At 34.3% G+C, this 18693-nt stretch overlaps 1 protein-coding gene across 2 annotated transcripts in view; it reads right to left on the reverse strand.

Moving 5' to 3' along the window:
- LOC145689426 (uncharacterized) overlaps positions 1-18693 on the reverse strand; it is a 52266-nt gene that overhangs the window by 8405 nt on the left and 25168 nt on the right. The window contains exons 10-13 of one of the 2 annotated variants that reach the window (XM_081763583.1): positions 16598-16837; positions 15160-15357; positions 8601-8813; positions 3799-3831 (exon numbers count right to left, since the gene is read on the reverse strand). In XM_081763583.1, the coding sequence (XP_081619709.1) occupies positions 3799-3831; positions 8601-8813; positions 15160-15357; positions 16598-16837 (684 nt within the window). The remainder of the gene's footprint in view (positions 1-3798; positions 3832-8600; positions 8814-15159; positions 15358-16597; positions 16838-18693) is intronic. The other variant, XM_081763586.1, reaches the window with a different exon arrangement.

The following is an 18693-nucleotide window of genomic DNA, read 5'->3' on the forward strand; positions in this document are numbered from 1 at the left end:
TATAAAAGAAATCAATTTATGTTTTGCAATCAAAATATTTATTAATGTAAATATAACAAGCGAGATCTTACGACCAAATTCAATCACATGCAAGAGTAGGCATTTTAAGGCTTAATATTTAATTAAGTGATGAGTAACCATAAGCGAGAAATGTCAGGTGCTTCCCGTGGAAATAAAAAAGGCTTGATTTTTTTTTTTTTTTTTTCATTCTTTCTTTCTTTATAACTATCGTTCAATATCCGATTTGTTCTCTTTATGCGACTTTTGTGAACATTACAATGCTTTGAAAAATCTTAAATAATATAATGCTCCTTTTCTTTCATCACTGCAATCCTGGTTCGTCTACATTTATGGATTTGTTTTTAAATTTATATCTCACACGAGAAACTTTTCTGCTAATAATTGCTTTATTTCAGACCTTCTTTATTAGTTCTAATGCAAAACTTAGCCGAAATGCCTGCATCAGATTACAGTGTGCGCGAGCCGAAACTTTCCAAATGAAAATATGGAATTTTTGATTTGACGTCTCACTACTATGCCTTGTAGGCTAAAAGAGACGAATGATTAACGAGAGTGGGTGATGAATGAATAACTGGTGGAATGAAAAGTGGGAGAAAATTGGAGAATCTTGGAAAAATTAAGTGACACGTCGCCTTCCATTAAAGCTAACATAGCCTTTGATCGTAGAAGCACCCTTCGCAAAAAAGCTGAGAGCTCTATCACTGAGACACTATGCTACCAAGGGAAAATGGACTTTGGCACAAATGGAAGCGCACACCTTTCTCGTAAAGGAAATAGACTGGATTATTAATTTTGCTTGTCTGAACGAGCTATATTATATTCGTCTGGGAGATATGTTGACATTAGGCATCATAGATAGTACGCTTCAAAATTCTCCCTGTAATATATTAAAAAGGGAGAGTTATTTTAAAGTGATGTCCAATGTCTGATACTCAACACATCTCCGAACCGAACAGACAGCGAAACCGTGTTCGCAGTTGAACAATAAAATAATAATAAATAAATAAATAGAAACAGAACTCAAGATAGAGAATCTTTTCTAACCAATTAGCCTGAAGTAGTTAAAATGAGCATATGGCCATAAAATCCCAATATACATATTTAACTTAAATATAACTTATTAAAATATATATGTGAGAAGTTCGGAGGAAGATAATAGTAAGTGCCACTTTTGATGAAACTGAGTTATTAGGTGCAATGGATTGGGATCGGACCACAGAACTGTGTGTAGGTACTTTATGCTTGGAACTGTTCCTGCATACGGCAGGGGAAGCTTGTTTAGATGTGTCATTGTATTGTATTGTATGGGAATGTTGAATTTTTTTTCCAGTTTACTCGAAAGTTGGAAAATAGCGCTTACCATTGTCTTTCCCCAAGCCGCTCATATATTTTTCTTTCTATTTTACAGCAGTTTTATCGGAGCAGGAGTGCAGAGTTCAAAATGGCACCTTATTTAGTTGCAAACATCTTGCAAGTCTCACTGTATTTAATTGCACTATATGATAATTAAAATTGGCGTGATGTAATATAACAAAGAACATTTTTAAGTATAACACTTCTGGATTGGCGGTGGCTCAGAGGCAAAACATTGAATTCTTCTTTACATATGGATTCAACAACCACCTAGAAACGGATAAAATCATGACTACGCAATATAGCGCCAGTCATCTTATGATCAAAATGTTGATGTTCTATGGTCTAGGAAAACACATTATCTAATTTCAAAGTGCCAATAATGATATCCATTTTGGCCAAGGACTATCAAATCATATGGAAAGCAGTACATTGACTGTTTCAGCAGAAATTATAATGAACTAAGATGTGATTTTACGTAAAAACGAGGGAGTTATTATTCTCATCATACAACAGTGGTGTTGTTACTCTCACAAAAACGGTACTCACAAAAACTTGATGTTATCATCCAACCTTTGCTACTGTTGCCCATAAAAATTCGAGAGTATATGGTATGTGAGAGATTTGAGCGAACTATCTTTTCAGCCCATACAGCATATCCACAGTCAAATTATTTCCTGGACAATTTGTTTTCATTGTCCTCATGTCCTGTTATCTCCATTTCTACCTCTTGAGAATAATTTGATTCGGTCTATTTTCAGCAGAACAAGAAGAACGATATGTTTAGTCTGTATATTTCCAATATTTTGACATGTCAATTTATTTTAATCGTTGCTCCACCCCTTAACATTAATATGAAAAAAATAAAACGCACGAACTATTTTGCGAAACGACGTCGGATGTCATAAACTACTTTTGGCCCCGTGAGTTCCATAACTAAGGCAACGATATGTACATTTTTTCTTTAAATCTTGTGACTGGGACTCGACAACAGTGAAGAATTTTCAAGACTAGAATCATTAGTGTCTGTCTTCAGTACGTGAAGTTCCGTACTAAGGGCAACTGTCTCCATCAACTTACAAGGATAACCATGAGATGTAAAAGTAAATGAACAATGAAGTACAAACAAGTTCTACAGATGTTCAATAAAGACCAGCGTTAATGCATCATTATTATACACGTTACATTGAAATTGGAGACCTTTTTTAAAATACTCTCCGGCTAATACAATGCACCTGACTCACATCGAATATCACTCCTTGAAAATTAGACGAAAGCAATCCTTTGTCAAGAGTTTCGAAAATGTCTCTGAACCTTTCGTAATATAGATCTCATTATCAAACAGATGTTCCTAACGGTCTTTTTCGATCGACCAGTAAAAAATACAGAATTTAAGCGCGAGTTTGCCTTTGCAAGATAGGTAAGACCACGAGGATGCCATTTTTCCTCAGAAATTGTTACTAAATGAGAGATGTAAGGCCTGATATGACAGAGCTTTCATTTACAAATAAATCCTCCTTTTTTAAGCATCTGATCTTTCATTAATTGATCCAATACACTTTTCTAGTTCTCTACGGTAACTGTAGTATGTCTTGGGCTTCTATGAGTGTATATCATGCCCCTGTTTGAATGGGATAACCAAACCCTTATTCAGTACGTGTGTCTTTTGGGGAGGACTAATTAGTTAGCCACATTTCAAATCTGGTTCATAATAATATTTATGTATTTCATCATTTATTCGCAGTGATTATTTTATAACTAAGCATTGCCCTCACCATCAAGTTGTTTTCGGCATATGTCACTACGATTTTGCCCTTGCTCATGAGTAATCAGTAGCAATATTCACCGTCAATCTTTTTTTTTTATGGGGGGGGGGTTAGTGGCCTTAACCGAGTGATGTATAAAAGCCGTCTCACAGTGAGAAATGGCCACGTTAATAGTAACATGTCCAGGTTGATTATTTTCTCCGTTAGGGCTATAATGAGTATGCCTTCTCCTCCCACAACTCTCAACTTCCCAATCTCTAAATGTTTTGTACCATTGAAGAAAGGCTTCGCTACCGTTTTTCGTGCTGACATCTCCATGGTTTTGAGAAACAAACGGGCTTTTGCTCTAGCGTATTGGGTAATAGTGGTCACAACAATTACATATATTCGCCATTTACAGATGACAACACATGCAGCTGAACTACAACTCGACTAAAAAGCTGATTACATTAGAGTCAAGTGTATTTCACTCACCAAGGAAATTACGCGCGCACTCACTTGCGAGAATAACAACAGTGCCACTTTTACTCAATACTCTCATACCTGAATTTTTAGGAAATATCCTTTTTATGGTTTATATAAATTTCTTACTAATTAATATTTACTATCACTGCAACGACAGGTTTGTTGTATCTAGCTATGTTGCATATATTCTTACCTTACTCTTTCTTCTCCCCATCCCAGTAACAGACTTGAAAGTAAACATGCAATAAAATAAGCTATGTTGTAATGTGTGTGATTTACTCTAAACACATGTTTCGAAGAACAAGTAACTTACTCTTAATGTATTATACCTAGAAATTGTAACCAAGATATACTTTTCTCAATATTGTACATGCTGCATACAGTCAGGAAATGTAATGAGCCTGCTCAAGCTTTACAGTAAACATGAACTGACACAGATGCACCTCCACCCTACGTGTGGGACACGTTTTCCTATTTACTGACGTGAGCATTTACGATTCTGTAATCATTTCTGTCAATTTTCTGTTTATGCAGCACTAAACAATAGAAAACAAAAAATATAGAGAAATACTACGTGATCAAACTTTGTGAAAGAGAATGCAGCACCTCCTTACCTTAAAAATTGGATGTTACTCTCTTTTGTTGAGATATGGTGGATGATCGGACATTCTGGACTGGTAAGTACAACACAATTCCATTTGTGTAAGAGTCTACTCATCAAAGCAGAAAAGTGGTTATGCAAAATGTAGCTGTCGGGATTCACTGAATTGCGATACGCATGAAATTAAAATCAAAATCCCAGATTATTCCCCCGAATTTGAACAATAATTGTATTTTGTTTGATAAATAGCTCTCTTTTATTTATTTATTTTTACTTTAACGTCCTAGAATTACGAGGGGGTACCGGAAAGTGTTAATTGACTCAAAGTGCTGAGGTTTATGTTTCTTAACACTTCTCTGCATAGGCTCCGAGCAGTGTTACACACTTCTTCCACCGTTATTTGATCCGTCGAAGGCCGTCATTGTAGAACTGCAGACTGCATGGAAAACCATTGTTGTACCTCCATTATGACGTCATTTGTGTTGTCAAAATGGCGACCCCAAAATAGATTATTCATCTGTGGGAACAGCAAGAAATCGCTTGGTGCGAGATCAGAACAAGATGATGCGACAATATTTCAAAGCTATATTTGACAGCTTCTACTGACGCCGATTAGGATGCAGGAGTGAGTGCATTTCCGCAAGACGGACATAGTATACTGCGACGTTTTTGCTTAACAATTATCTCGTAATCTTCCTCAGAAGTGAGCAGTAGTGTGGTCCAATGATAGTACTACCCTTCTGAAGGTAGTCTGTAAGGATACGATCAAGACAGTTCCAAATAACCGAGATCATGACCTTACCAGCAGAATTTTGCACTTTTACCTTCTTGAAGGGAAGTGAGGATGAGTGCTTCTACTCTTTGTTCATCTCTTTTGTCTCTTGAATTCCGAATTTACACTTTTGGACAGAGCTGGTTCAATAGACTGAAACATATCACCTCAGCTCTATAACAAGCAATTTGGACTATTCCGCTTCGAAGTTTACTTTTTCATATTTTCGGAAGTTTCTTCCGCTTCTTTAGTATGTTATGAAGGTCGCGGTAACACTCTATATACTGCACATATAAACTGCTTACCGGAAAATAGTAAGAACATTATCACACAACTCTAAAGAAGGACACTAACGATAAAAACCTTCGCTAAATGCTGGAAGGAGAAGTGAAGTGAAATAAATAAATAAAATGACGGAAATTTGCCTTGACGCATCATTTTAAGCACTATATTAATTGCAGTCATATATTTGGTTGACAGATTGAAAGTTAATAGTTTAGTAGAGGTATCCAGAACTAATGAGACGAGATCATAGGGTTGTCAGATGAACTGAGCGCAAGCCCGAAGCTTAGCGGCACTTGGGTTATTGTGAACAAAATATTGAAATTAAAGATTTCTAAATGTTATTACTACCGTTACTTCCAGCCCTTATAGACACTATTATTAATATTAACATTACCATCACTACTAATCAAACTACACTGTAGAAATGGCTAACCAGTTAGCGTACGCGCCTTTGGCGTGGAAGACCCGGGTTCGCTTCCCGCTGGGAACTCATGTGGTTCGGATTCCATGCTAATCAGTAGGTCCCGCCTCATATATAGTCTCGCTGCTGAAAAGTATGTTAAACTCAAAATCAAGTCAACTCACATACTGTACCAAATTAAAGCAAATCACAGAACATTGATATATTTTTGAGCTCCTCGTTTATTTTCCAGAACTGTTTCATGAAAACCTTGACATGTCATTTTTAATTTAAACTGAACACAAATTTCAATCATCCCAATTTCCGCTAATATTCTGTTTCCATTATCTGATCATAAAGCTTCACTGTACTAAAAACTCGTTCGAAATGTGTATTATTGATTGATATAGTGAGAATACATTGGATTATTTGGAACATGCTTGTGCATCTGTTTTCTTGAAAAACAACTATTATTATCCTTTATATCAAATGTTTATATAGATTTTTATAGCAGAAAAGTCATTGTACAATTCATTTCCATCGAAACTAAATTTAAGTTTCATGCCATCTTAGTCAAATCATCAAATGAAAATTGTGGAGGTACTGCGAGACAATACAATCACAATCACAATTCAATTTGCCTTTGATAACAATAAAATAAAATTCTTGTCAATAACTAGCAACAACTAAATACAGCACACGTATAAGGCATATATACTTAATTCATTTTAGATAATTTACTATTAAAAACCGTAGATTTAGCTCGTTGGACCGTAGATGCACAGAGTGTATTTCGAACTTGGGTACTTCGGGTGACTCCCGGAACTCTGCCAACCCTAGTTTATTGGTTCAAATACAGGAGGGAGTGAGGAGAATTAAAAATAAATAAATAAATAAAAGTGCGTAATGTATAATAATAATAATAATAATAATAATAATAATAATAATAATAATAATAATAATAATAATAATAATAATAATAATAATAATAATAATAATAATAATCATGGAAGATATCCTAACTATATATAAAACTACATGAATTTACTGACACAAAATAACGGGTACTTCTGGTTGTCGTAAAAACTTGAAATTTGGCACGTTTGTAGCTTTTCGGGACTAATCCACAGGAAAATTACTAAAAGTGAATATTTTTAAATTTTAGGAGGTCTAAAGGAAGATAAAGAAATTCCCATGTTACTTAAATGGACTTTTTTTGGACGTATAATCTCATATTTTAGGTACTAAAATTCGGTATGCTTGTACGTTTTTGTTAGTGTTGTCTAAGTAAATCACCAAAAATAAATATTTCCAACTTCACAGTGGTTTTATAGGGAACTGAAAAATCTTTCCCATGTTATTTATATGGGACATCTACACTCCAAAATGTTCTGGCACTTCCTGTAGGGCTACAATGATGAAATTTGGCATGATTGTATCCTTCTGGGACTAATCGACAAGAAAATTGCCAAAACTGAATATTTTTTGTTTTTAAGCGGTCTAAAGGGGAAATGAAAAGTCTCCACGTTATTTAAATGGACGTTTTCTTGGGATACAAAATCTTATCTTTTAGGTAGTTGAAATACGAAAAGAAACTTGAAATTCAGCGGAATTGTGGGTTTAAGAGGTGCGAGGATGTAGGTCGAGCAAATACGGGGACTGGAGGACGGAGTCCCACCTCGCAAAAGGCTAGTACAAGTAGATTTATAAAACCTGAAGTACGAAGTAAAAAAAAGAAAAAGAGAACAGTGAAAAAACAAAAGGGTAATTTATATTTTAATAGAATTTACAATCGTTCGTTATTTGATGATGAAATATAAGACTAATTCTTAATTTAGCGTTGATTAAACTTTCGTAAATGATAGTTCGTTCACAAGCTCAGACTACTTTCAAAACAGCGAAAGCATCTCTTTCATCAAAAACATCTTGTATTGGATTCAGGTAGTATAATCTATTCTCTCGTTCAGAAATAAAACTATGCTATCTTTATGGGGGAAAAAAAGAGAAAAAAGAAAAAAGTAAAAATAAGCACCTAGGGATAGGAATACCCTTCTTGCCAAACCAAAGAATCTGGTTAAAACGGCTTGAGTCGGAACTAATTTTTTAACAAATTAGTGCTTACACCACTATTGAATTAGATCTTTCACTTCTTTACACGATTTCCAAATTAATTAAATAAATTTGAATTTTCGTACATAATAAAACCTTTTGAATTTACTTTTCTCCTCTTATCTTTGGCTTGTTAATAATAACAATGAAGCTAAGAATTATTCTTTCTACTCTTATTTAATACTTGATATACATATATACAGTAGATAAATGATTAATAGAGTATCTTACGAAGATATTTAGTTTACTATGAGCAGCATGGTTGGATCACTTTTGTTTAAACCTAAACTTTAAGACAGATTATCTTGATTGTCCAGTGTCCAATCAATCGTCATAGTATTTTACGCAACTCATACATATACTGATAAACACACACAAATATTTAAAATTAAGGACTTTGGACCAGAATAGTGCAATGGTTACAGCTTTGAACAAAGAATAACAAATTTTGTGACTCTTTAAGGTTATTTTAGACACTGAGACACGCGAGTTTAAGGAAATGACTATAGGCTACTAATAGTCTATCTAATCAGTGTTTTTTAAGTTTGCTTAAACTTTTATCATAACCTCTGTAGAAATAAATAAATAAATAAATAAATAGTCATAGTAATATTTTGTCTAAGCTCCCTCAATTATATTACTTTCAATACATCTGCTTCGAAATCCAGAAACATGTGCTATATTCTATATACACACACTCAATCATCATATAAATAGAAATCTAGGTTTCCACATATAAGAGACACTGCATATCTGAAAATAATTACACAGTAATGTTAATGGTACTTCGACTACATGGTTCATAAGCAAATAAGTAAACATGCCCACCTTATTTTTATCCATAATTTCGGACGAGAGAGCACCAGGTTCTACTCTTATTACATAACCTTGAATAATTCTAGTCTTCTTTTGCAATTCACGAACTAACTGTCGAGCATGCTCTTCCAGAAATTCTATCTTTTCTGTTTTGCGTGCATTAGCTCTCTGTAACTTCACTATTCGTTCTATGAGCATTTGACGATCTGGTTCTAATGGATGAATCTAAAAGAAGATATACATTTTTTAGTGAAATCAAGAGCACAATTCACTTTCTTTAACTAAATTCAACGAATATTTTTAACTACAACGACGTCCCTTTCAAACCTGATTTTCTTATAACTGTTACAAACAAATATTCCTGTATTTCAGAAAGTTAAAAAAAAAAAAAGTCAGATGGCAAGTTATTCCAATAACAGTACCTAGGTACAATCTCGTATCCAGCTAAGGTACAAAACCTTATCAACTAAAGCCATCCATTATAAGAATAACACGATAAACTATATGTCCACTGGGATGGACACAAGAGACCGAAAGGGTTAATATATATTTTGAGCCCTCTCGCAAAGTTTCGTACGAAAGGCACACATACATGAATTTCTTATCAGAAAATAGTGAAAACAAAATCATATACAGTAAAACGCACTGTAAACGCTTTCTGTAAACGATTCACCATATTAGGAGAAGAAGTAGAGAATAGAAAAAGAACAGGTGTCCATGCATTCCAATATGTCACTCACTTGACGATTAACATGTACTTCTCTGTTCTATATTTTTTTCTTTTCAATTCTCTCTACTTCTTCCCTTCCCTATAAAGGGTGTGAGTACCTAATAGTGTAGTTTTTAGAGCATTTGTAATTTTATATTTTCACTAATTTCTTGTAAGTAATTAATTTTTCTTCGGAATTCCTTTCTTCTAATTACAGTTTAATCTTATACAAATTGATTTTTAAAGAATTATAACTGGATATCCACTTCGCAGGCCTCCCAGTAAGACATTGAAAAAATATAGGACAGTTTGGTTTATACAATAGAATATTATGCTCTGAAGCACAGAAAAAAAAATACAAATGCATTGTAAGAAAAGGTCACCCTTCATTTCAATGGGTAACAGGAAAAAAGATTTAGATTAATACAGAATAAGAGTATATATAAAACCCTTTACTTTCTAAACTTTTAGCTATGGAAATTATATATATACTTCTAACAACTGTTATACAACATACATTTCAAGACATTTCCAGTTCATAAATAATTTCCAGAATATTTCCAGGATTTTCACTATTTTTCTGTTTTTTATGACTTTTCTAGGCCGTTTTTACAACATACCGTACATTTCTAGGTTTTCCAGGACATGTGGGAACCCTGCATATTATGTACAGCAATATTGGAAGGCGTTGGGATATGTTGGTGAATACCAACAAACTTCAATGCCTAGCGAATACTACTGCACACACTACTGAAAGAAAATGCTAACACAGCTTGCGATATAAGAAACTGGAGCACGACAAGATTCCTCAGCTAAACTTCACTGGTGGAGAATAAACACATTGGAAACAAAGAAAAAAAGAGTGGACATGGGAGGATGGGAAAGACCAAATTAAAAAAAAAAAAGTAAGGATTAGTGGCTATCCCTCAGAAAAAATATTTTAAGACACATTTAGCATACTACTAATATGTAGCAATTTAAATCATCACTGGAACTGCCCTTGGCTTGTACTTTTAATAATTCAATCACTGAAAAATATAGGAAATAAAGGACAAGATTAAAATATAGGACATAAATAGGACAAATATACACAAATTTCCAAAATATAGGAAAAAAATAGGAAAATAGGACAGCTGGGAGCCCCGACTTCGTGATGTAAAAGCACTGAAGAGTCTTACCTCAATACTCACTGATATATTTGTTTTATCATAGTTATGCTTAGGGAAATATAACAGATGACGTTGAATGATACTGAGATAGGGCTGTTTCGTAACAATTTGCGCCCAATTTCATTTGTTCTATTTCCTTAAGCATAAATACGATCAAATAAATATACCAAAAATATAAGCTTCTACACCACAAACTAAATAAACTAATTACGCTCTTATGAGGATCTGTGTGTTTGTGTGTGAACAGTTAAACCATACCAATTAAAAATGATTAAAAATCAACGAATATACTTCATAAATACTTACAATTCGGCCTTTTAAAAAATTAAAAATGTGACATCTTACGTGTTATGCTGCAGGTAAACAGCAAAAATGAGTCTTTATAATGTAATAGAAAAATGTAATGTATGTATTTACCATTGAAATCTAAATGACAATCAAAATACTCCGGAATGTTCTAGACCCCTTCAGTAAGTGAAACAAATGAAGAGAAAATAAAATTACAATGATGATTAAACACTATACAAGGGGATGTCAAAACGTTAGTGCAATCACCTCGAAGAAATCCACTCTGGAGAACTCTGACACCATGATGGTATCAGTCCTTCTCTACGTAGTCATCGTGCCTACCGACACATTTTTATCAACGGCTCTTCAATTTTCATAAGCCCGTTTTGTAAAAGTGTGCACTTTGGCTTTGAAACCAGTACAACCTCCGAAATTACGTCATCCCTACTGTAAAAACGGTATTCTCTGAGTGGATACTTCATTTCTGGGAAGAGAAAGTTACTTGGTGCTAGGTCCGGTGAGTAGTGGGGTGGGGCAATTTTTCATATCCTAATTCAACGGCCTTCATCATGGATGCATGGGCGGAATGAGCTGGTAAATTGTCTGCCAACAGCAGCACTCCTTTTGTAAACAATCCACGACGTTTCTTCTTCAGTTCCTCTCGTAACTTAGTAGATGGGAATAATAGGTACCAGTAATATTTTGCTCCCGTGGTAGGTAATCTATCATGACGACCTTTTCAGTGCCAGAAAACGGAAAGCACCACCTTGGCGGGAGATCTCTGCACTCGTGCCTTTTCAGGAATGAGAGAGGAGAGGTGTTTCCATTGTTTTCTCATTTCTTTTGTTTCTGGATTATAAAGGTAAACTCAACTTTAATCCATTGTCACTAGTGTGCCGAAAAAGTTCTCTTCATTCACCTCACAGAGATGCAGCATTTCTCTTGCAGCGTCCTCACGATTTCTCTTCTGAAAAGGTGTAAGCATTCGCGGTACCCACCGTGCTGACAGTTTCTGAAGATGCAGCTGGTTGGAACGATATTCCAGGCAGACTCATACCTATTGCACACATGGTCATAACACTTTCAATGATTATCCTCCTGTCTTCCATAATGATCTTAACTTTCTCTGTCAAGGATGTATCATCAGTGAAAGATGGTCAAAGGCATCGGCAGTGGTCATGTGTTCAGCTTGGAATTGCCGTTTCCACTTGAATACCATCTTATAGGATGGGCTTTCATCCCAATAAACTTCTTTCATCTCTTCGTGGATCTCCTTTACTGATTTTCCCTGAAGATGGAGGAACTTAATGACGCTCCGTGCCTCAAGGTTGTCAATCATCGCACTTTCAGTGATTTACCTGAAAAAGGTTGTTCTAACAAGTTCAGAATTTGCATGGTTAACATACAAAGACCTAAAGTATGTATGAGGGGATTCGTAGTTCGTCATCTTCTAGGTGATTGCACGAACTTTTTCATATCCCTCGTACTTTAAATTCAAAATACTGAAAAGTAAAATAACGGTACCAACTAAAAGCAGCATCTGATCTTGTTATACCTGCACTACCATTGCACAAGGTCGCCACCTATTGACTGCATGCCTTACAAATTTAATCACGGATTTCTATTTTAACGTAAAAAAAATAAATCTTCCATCATCATTTTACTTACGGGTTTATGCAATTCCTGAATACTACTTACACTTTCGAGCTTTCGATTCTCCCTTTACGTCTTAGTCAAGGAGGACAACAAAGGAAGATAAACCTCAGGGGGGAAAAAAATTAAGAAATGGACTTACTAGCGTAGAGTTATGTTGGAATACACTTTGCCATAAATAACGATCACACGCCAAATGATGGTGTTGCGAGTTGCGATAGAGCGGAGTTGATTTATGTTTTCTTTTGTTCTTTGGTGGAAGGTTGCCAACTCAGATTAGTATTTTTGCTCTTACGTAAGTGTTGTACAAATTTTGTAATTACTGTTTCTCATTCATCACTTAACAACTCCTATCTTTATTCATTTTTTTAAATAAATAAAGAATTTTCAAATACTAGTCTTTCTACTTCATTTTTGGCCCCCAATAAAACTTTTAGATCTTCTATTTTATGTTTAGTTTGTTTTAAATGTTTCGACAGACATTACACTGGATCCTTCGCTTTCGAATCCCTAATATGTTCCTTGACATACACCTTGAAGTTTCTTTTAGACTTGTCTATGTAACTTTCATGATACTACATTTTATTTTATAAATGACCGATTTCTCATTAGGATCCGTGTAAGATTCTTAATACTTCAGGGTGAATGAAATCCAGGCTCCTTGAGTGCTGCTTAAAATATAATATTTCCTCTTTTGAAGGTAATATTCACCAGGTCGAAAGTCTAGCTATGAGGAATCCATTATCACTTTTATTGAGCAAGTTGGTACTTCATACTTTTGAAAATAAGATACTTAAAGGGCAGATATTGAATACGGTATGCTATTACAGATAATGTAGACGACGTACTTTTCTTGTACAAGAATAATACACAGAGGCTTTTTTTTTTTTTTTTTTTTTTTTTTACTGAAAAAATTAATAGTTTCCATAGTAATTTGAGATTTACAGTACAAAATGAAAAGCAAGGTAAACTAACTTATTTAGATCTCAGTATACGGAGACATTACTAGTGTCCACCATAAATCTATAGATGGCAAAAGTACATCCATAATAAATCAGCTCATTCTGTAAATATTTGGAATAATTCCTTTTTTACGTGCCATTCGGCCTACCTCTCTAGAATTAAAAATTTATAAATAGAGGCTGACCATGTATTGAAGCCTAATAGTATGAATGGGTGTCTAGTCCTATTATTAATTAATTGGTATAGCCAGGTTAGAAGAAACTTAAGTTTCGATAACCTAAAACCGACACTAATGACACAAAATGGGAGGGATTACCAATTTTTTTTTTTTTTTTTTTTTTTTTTTTTTTCAAATTGACAACTGCATTGAAAAAGATTTAAACAGAACACAGTTTGCGTACGGCTTTGAAACCCCCAAAAATAGAAAAGGTCACCCAATTTAAGTTATTACACGGATTCTAATGAAAAATAGAGTGTTTAAGAAATAAAATGCAGCTGCTATGAAAGTTACAGGGGCAAAATTAAACGACAAGGTGTTTGTCAAGGAACATATTGGGGACTCAAAAGTGAAAAGCCCGGTGTCGAGCATGTGGAAGCATTTAAAACAAACTCATCAAAAGGTAGAAGCCTAAAAGTTTTATTGGGGGCCAAAAATGACGTAGAAAGACTCGTATTTGAAAATTTCTTTATTCATTAAAAACTAAATAAATAAATAAATAAATAAATAAATAAATGTAGATAGGAGATGGTTAATTGATGAATGGGAAGCATTAATTACAAAATTTGCACAGCATTGGCATAACAAAAAACATATTAATATGTATTGGCAATCTTCCACCAAAGAACAAAAGAAAGTTCGAAACAACTCCGTTATATCGCAACTTGTACCATCGTTATCTGATGTGTGATAATTGTTTATGGCAAAGTGTATTCCAGCACCACTCTATCGTGGATAAATCGTTCCTTTTAATATTTCCTTGATGTTTCTATTTTTTTTCTTTTCTTTCTGTTGTTATCCTCCGTGACCAAGACTTCAGGGGAGAGTAGAAAGCTCAGAAGTGCAATGATACTTAGAATTCCTGAGCGTGGTTTTAAATTTTCTGAGGCTTTACTTGTCCATTATTTTCTTTTAAATCTTATCATTTGACTTTTGCAAAACTTTCGCCTTCATTTATTTATCTTTCCAACACTCAGACAAACTCAGTGCACATTCACTGTTAATGTTCCTTATGTGCTCCTTAATTCCATTAGCAATATTTTCCAATATACAAGAACATTACATGAAAAAAAACTTGGTACATTGTTCCGTAAGCTACCACTAAACATCTGTAATTCATCAAATGCTATTCCACACTTCTGCCTGGTTTAATATATTTTTATCCGAAGTTTGCTGAATGTCTTTTTCAAGTTAATTATTTTCACTGTAAAGTGGGAGGAAAGCATAATAGATGCAGTTCTTTAGATGGGATAGTACTACTTTATCTACTGGGCTTGTAAAAGCATGTTATTTTAACCTCGCCTTTTTTCTTTCTCTGCCTTTTCCTTTCCTCTGCTGAAGAGGCCCACAGCGCTCCGAAATTTTTAGAAAATTTCAACGGTAAATTCGTAATTTTTCCATTACATCTTACTATTAATATAAAAATCTACTGTGCAGGAACCTGCTATTCCTTTTATTGAAAATCGAAATTGAAATCAAGTTCAACAATACGAATATGCTATATACTTAAACGAATGTGAAGTGGATGTACTTCTACTAAGTGTAATAATAAAATAAAACAATAGCTCTCACCTGATTACTACCTGAAGACTGTAACGTTTGTACTGTACTTTTATTTTGGCCACTTTCGGAGGCACCTGCATTATTTTCTATAACATTTAATGATGAACATGAACTTGCTCGTGAACCTTGTCCAAAAGAATTGTTACTGCTAGTTGTTTCATAGAGTTCTAAGCGTTTGCGACACATGGTTAGCTCTCTTGTCAATTCCTGAAGAGAAGTATATACATTATGCACATAAAATAATTATTATATTTAAAGCACACTTGTTCCATTCTTTGATGATTTCGTACATCAGTAGACTTGACTTATAAATAACTGATATAATTTGTGATGCTACAAATGCATGTAACTAATCAGTAAATAATCTAAATATTCACAAAGTCTTGTTAGTAGTTTAAACAATCCACTCTGTTATATTTTTTTCTAACATTCATTATCTAGTCTATACTGAACGTAGTAGTACCAGCCATTTTTACTAATCAGTCACTTGTACAGCAAAATCGAAAACTTTGATCGGAAATAAGTTCTTATCAGATCAAAGTGAATGCATGATCTCTTGAATTCCTCATATAATTTTAGACTCAATTTTGAAAACCCTTAATTTCTGATCTTTTTTACTCTTGAAAAGATCTACAGCGTCAAGTATATTGAGACAGAAGATCTTGTTCGATGGATTTATTTATTTGCACATACCTTCTCTTCGTTTTATTTATTTCATATAATACAGAATAATTTAATGTATACACTGCAGAAGTCACTTGAAAAGTTTCATAATTTACAATAGGTTATCTTTCCTCTTTATATATATAAGGAATTGAAGATACAAAGGAACTAAAATTAAGATTAAAATCAAGATAACCGTGGTAGAAAATTGTAGTACGCGAAACAGGAAAACGAAATTTATCTTGGAAATGAAATGAAACCTTTTTAAGTTTTACGTCTCACGGTTATGCCGGCTAGGCTCAAGGAGACAGTGGTGATGAGAAATGAATGAAATGATGGAATGAAGGAAGTGGGAGGAAACGGAAGACCCCTGAGGAAACCCACGCACACGATGTTTATCCACCACAAACCTCATTTGGCGCGAGCTGGCATCGAACCAAGGACCTCACGCACCAGAGGTGAACGCTCTACCACTGAGCCTCCGCGGCCCCAAAAATCTATCTTGGAGTTTACCTTGCTGTTTATTATTAATACACGTCGGAAGAACTAATGCAAACTATCTTAATTTTAGTTCCCTCTTCTCCATGATTACTTCAAAAAACTGGTGAAGAATCCCGTGCTATTGTTTACAGAAAAATAAAAGTAATTTCACAAATAACTCTACAAGTGATCAAGAAACGCCACTCCTAAGAAATACAATACAAATAAATATGCAACAAAAGAACGAGAACTTTATCTAGTATTCTACTTTTGGTATATGCTTTCTGTTAATGCAATTAATTACCTTGACTGTGGTAGCCTGTTTTCTTCGGAGAACTTGATTTTCCCCTTGAAGATCTTCTAGCTGCTGGGAGAGACGTTCCGAACGCTGTGTTCTTTCTGCTAAATGACGAGCAAGAAGCTGACTCTCTTCCTGCCGCTGCTTTTTCTCTTGCTCTAAATCACTTGTCAACGTTTCTATCTTGCACTGAAGCTCCGTAATAAAATGCTGTAGAGGTCCCTGCTCGCTTTCAAGCTGCTGAGCCTAATATGACGTAAAATATAGAAGTGTTCAGAAATACGGCTGAGACATTAACAGAAAAAACAAGCAACAATTATGTAATCTCAACGTCTTACTAATACATCCTACCACATACTACTGTAACAAAAATTTACATTAATCGGAATTCACAAGTATCATTATAATGAGAATTGTTAGAACAAAAGAGACTGCGTGAACATATGGAACTGAAAAATAAAAGGTTGTTAAATAATAGTTATGAACATAAACATAGGCCTTACTTTTCGACCTTCATTAGATTAAGAGTAAATAAATAAATACATTTTCTTAAAAATTACAAGTACTATAAAGTACTAAAAAGTACTATAGAGTACGCGACTGATGAACCTTATTAGATCTTGACCAAACTTGACATGATGATGTGCAGGCCTTTAATTTCCAAATTACGGGCCGTAGTCAAATTGTCGCAAAAATCTTTATTTGGTATTTAGAACCAAAATACATGAAACAAACCTGTAACTAAATGTTAATTTGTCATAATAAAGTAGATGATGAGATGGTTGCATTAGTTGTGTTGTAAATGCAGTGTGTATTAATAATAAAAATTAGCCTTTAAAAAAATGAATTAAGAACGAATTTTTCTGCAATAGGGAAACGTATCAGTTAAGATGAACATCTCGTCACTGGCGTGGAGAAAAGAAAAATAATACTAAAGACAACAGTCTGATCTTCTGTCACTTCAGTCACATTGGATATTGAGCCTGACTGTTTACCATGGAAGCATGTATGCTCAAGTCAAATTCTGATAGGGTTGCCAAGAGATAAGTTAGTGGGGGGGACATTAGAAAGAAGGCATGGTTCTCAGAAAATTACTGCAGAGAAAATGTAGAATTAGCAGCTATGAAGTGAAACTAAGGAGGATGTGGAAATAGTGGGATACGAAATAGCAAGCGTTGGGAAGTTGTGAAGTGTAGGAACAGAATTAAGTGAAGAACGATGATGATAATAATAATAATAATAATAATAATAATAATAATAATAATAATAATAATAATAATAATAATAATAATAGTGCTGGTGGTACTGATAGTGGCCTTATTACTCGAAGATAAATAGAAGAAAAACGGAAAGAGAAAACAATGAGCAAAATTTATTGATAATATCTTAGTATTCTATATTTACGGACAGCTTTCACTGGAATAATCCCATCCTTTTCCACCTACACTATTTCCTTCCTAGACGTGAATATCAGGTTCAAGAATGGACGTCCCGAAACTGACGTACATAATAGCAGGCAATATATGATACTGGTGTAATTAATTAAAAAAAAAAAAAAAGACTTCCACTATTTTATCATATAAAACCCTCATTACTTCAATACCCTGGCCATAGTACATGCAACTCTTCCACTAGCCTATTCCTAGAAAATTACCTTAAGACCTTCACGACACTACTCATCAAAAGTGTATATCCAATCAACGTTATTCACAAACAACCGAACTGTGCAAAAGTAAACAGGATAAAAGTAGCACTTCCGAACACACACTTCACTCCGAATCATCTCACACAATGTTATCCTAGCTTCCACTCTTGGCAGAAACTCATGAGCATCGCTTTTTCTGTACATCATTGACAGAAACTGTATAAGTTTTAACATGCGTCTTAAAATCACCCTGTAACATTCTACTTTCGAAGCCTAAACTTTTGAAACCTGCAATCGCGTTTCGAATCAATGGAACAAGGTTAGATGCAAAACTGCCCTATTTTCGCCGTTTGATCTTTGAACTACATAGAATCCATAGAATAAAACCATTCCATCACTATTTAGTTATGATCTAATCTACTTCTTTAAATGTACTCACTGTGCTGCATACTACATT

This window comes from Thermobia domestica, chromosome 1, assembly GCF_964235325.1.
Source record: "Thermobia domestica chromosome 1, izTheDome1.hap1.1, whole genome shotgun sequence".
Taxonomy (NCBI): Eukaryota; Metazoa; Arthropoda; class Insecta; order Zygentoma; family Lepismatidae; genus Thermobia; species Thermobia domestica.